We start from the raw sequence: 1,922 nt of genomic DNA, 5'->3' as shown, positions 1-1,922 counted from the left end.
ATGTCACCCTCAGCCGCATACCCCCTACTACGAACGACTCTTAATTAGTGTCTATAAATACATTGCAATATCGCATGCATAAAGATAAATACTGCACAGTCGATTATTTCTCACCACCAAATGAATTTATCAATATTTTTTAGTAATGACAGTTTTAATAACAAACTTTACTACTTAATACTAGCAGTGTATCAAAGGATTTATTAGAATTCACTTTTTTGTCGAGAGCATAAAGGCCATGAACTTTCATTAAACAGAACTTTATTTAATGTGATGGATGTGCTTGAGCAGAGGCACACAGCTCTTCAATGTTTGGCTCAATTTGGGAAAGGCTGAGTCTTAAATCGTTTTCCACACAAAGTCTTGCTCTGTATTTTGTTTTCATGTTTGTTAAAGCAGAAAATCCCTTTTCGCATAAGTATGTGGTGGCGAAAGGCATCAGAGTCTTGACAGCGCGCTTAGCCAGCGCGGGCTGTTCAGTGCGCAGCCCTATCCAGAAATCCGCCAGGTTCTTTTGAGCGTGTTCAACTTTTAGAGATCCATCTGTGGCGATTTCAATTAGGCTCTCCTGGTCAGACGGTGATAACGAAGTAGGCACGGCGGTGAACGGGTGACGTATCCAATCATTTGAGCCGTCCGTCTCTGGGAAGTATCGGCGTAACTGCACCGCCAGCTCCTCAAGGTGCACGTTACATTCGCGCTTTACACTTTTAGATAGTGTGAGATCATTAGAGCACAGAAAATCATGCAGCACAGGAAAGACTTCAGTGTTGTTTGTATCCAAGCAGTTCTTCCAAAGGTTTAACTTCTTTATCATGGCCTCAACTTTATCTTGAACATTGAATATAGTTGCAGAAACGCCTTGTAATCCGAGATTGAGCTCGTTCAGACGAGAAAATATATCACACAGATAAGCCAGGCAGGTAAGGTACTCTTCATCATGCAAATGTTCAGACAGCTCAAAGGGATGGTTACTGAAGAAAACTTTAAGTTCATCCCTCAACTCAAAGAAACGGGTCAGCACTTTCCCTCTAGATAGCCAGCGAACCTCTGTGTGGAGTAATAATGTCTCATGCTCGCTGCCCATCTCATTGCACAACGCAGCAAATAAGCGGGAGTTCAGCGGCCTGGCTTTCACAAAGTTAACCATTTTTACACTCGTGTCCAAAACATGTTTCAAACGGACAGGTATTCCCTTTGCAGCAAGAGCCTCTCGGTGGATGCTGCAGTGTACCCAGGAGGCATCTGGCGCGACTGCTTGCACACGCGAAACCACACCTCCGTGTCTCCCAGTCATGGCCCGTGCGCCATCAGTACAGATGCCAACACATCTGTCCCACACGAGTCCATGTGTGTTCATGAATGTGTCCAGCTTTTGAAAAATATCTGCGGCAGTTGTCCTTTGTTCCAGCGGTTTACAGAACAGCATGTCCTCCTTGATGGTTCCTTCATGAATGTAGCGCACATATACGAGAAGATGCGCCAGGCCAGCCACATCCGTGGACTCATCTAGCTGTATTGCATAACATTCACTGTGGCGTATGCGCAGAAGTAGCTGCTGTAAAACATTTTCTGACATTGCATTGATGCGCCGTAAGACAGTATTGTTTGATGATGGAATGGACTGTATCGTCTTTTTTGCCTTTTCCCCCAACATTGTCCCTACCATATCTAAAGCAGCAGGGAGAATGAGGTCCTCCACAATAGTGTGGGGTTTGTTGCTTTTAGCCACTCTGTAACTGACCATGTAAGATGCTTGTAGTCTGTTTTTATTCATAAGATCTGGCACCTGAATGCAGGTTTTACTTGTTGAAAGTGATTTTAGCTGTCGCTCAAAATATTCCCTTGGTTTATTTTTCAAATGGGGATGATTTGTCTCTAAATGTCTGCGCAAAAGTGAAGGTTTCATTGAGTTCTGAGAC

At 43.8% G+C, this 1,922-nt stretch overlaps 1 protein-coding gene across 1 annotated transcript; it reads right to left on the bottom strand.

Annotated features, from left to right (window-relative positions):
• Nucleotides 1-265: 265 nt before the first annotated feature.
• Nucleotides 266-1,657, bottom strand: LOC146551900 (zinc finger BED domain-containing protein 5-like). Its single transcript, XM_085258279.1, has one exon. It carries the CDS (start codon nucleotides 1,655-1,657, stop codon nucleotides 266-268), a length of 1,392 nt encoding a protein of 463 aa, XP_085114405.1.
• Nucleotides 1,658-1,922: the final 265 nt, after the last annotated feature.

The sequence above is a fragment of the Mchenga conophoros genome, linkage group LG19, assembly GCF_057382185.1.
Source record: "Mchenga conophoros isolate Kocher_MC1m ecotype Shallow Benthic linkage group LG19, M_conophoros_male_GT1.1, whole genome shotgun sequence".
In the NCBI taxonomy this organism is placed as follows: Eukaryota; Metazoa; Chordata; class Actinopteri; order Cichliformes; family Cichlidae; genus Mchenga; species Mchenga conophoros.
The sequence above is the reverse complement of the archived record's forward strand: the minus strand, read 5'-3'. Positions and strand labels throughout refer to the sequence as shown.

Excerpts from the sequence above, each read along its gene's own strand:
- LOC146551900 (XM_085258279.1), bottom strand. The coding sequence starts at position 1,657 with ATGTTGGGGGAAAAGGCAAAAAAGACGATACAGTCCATTCCATCATCA.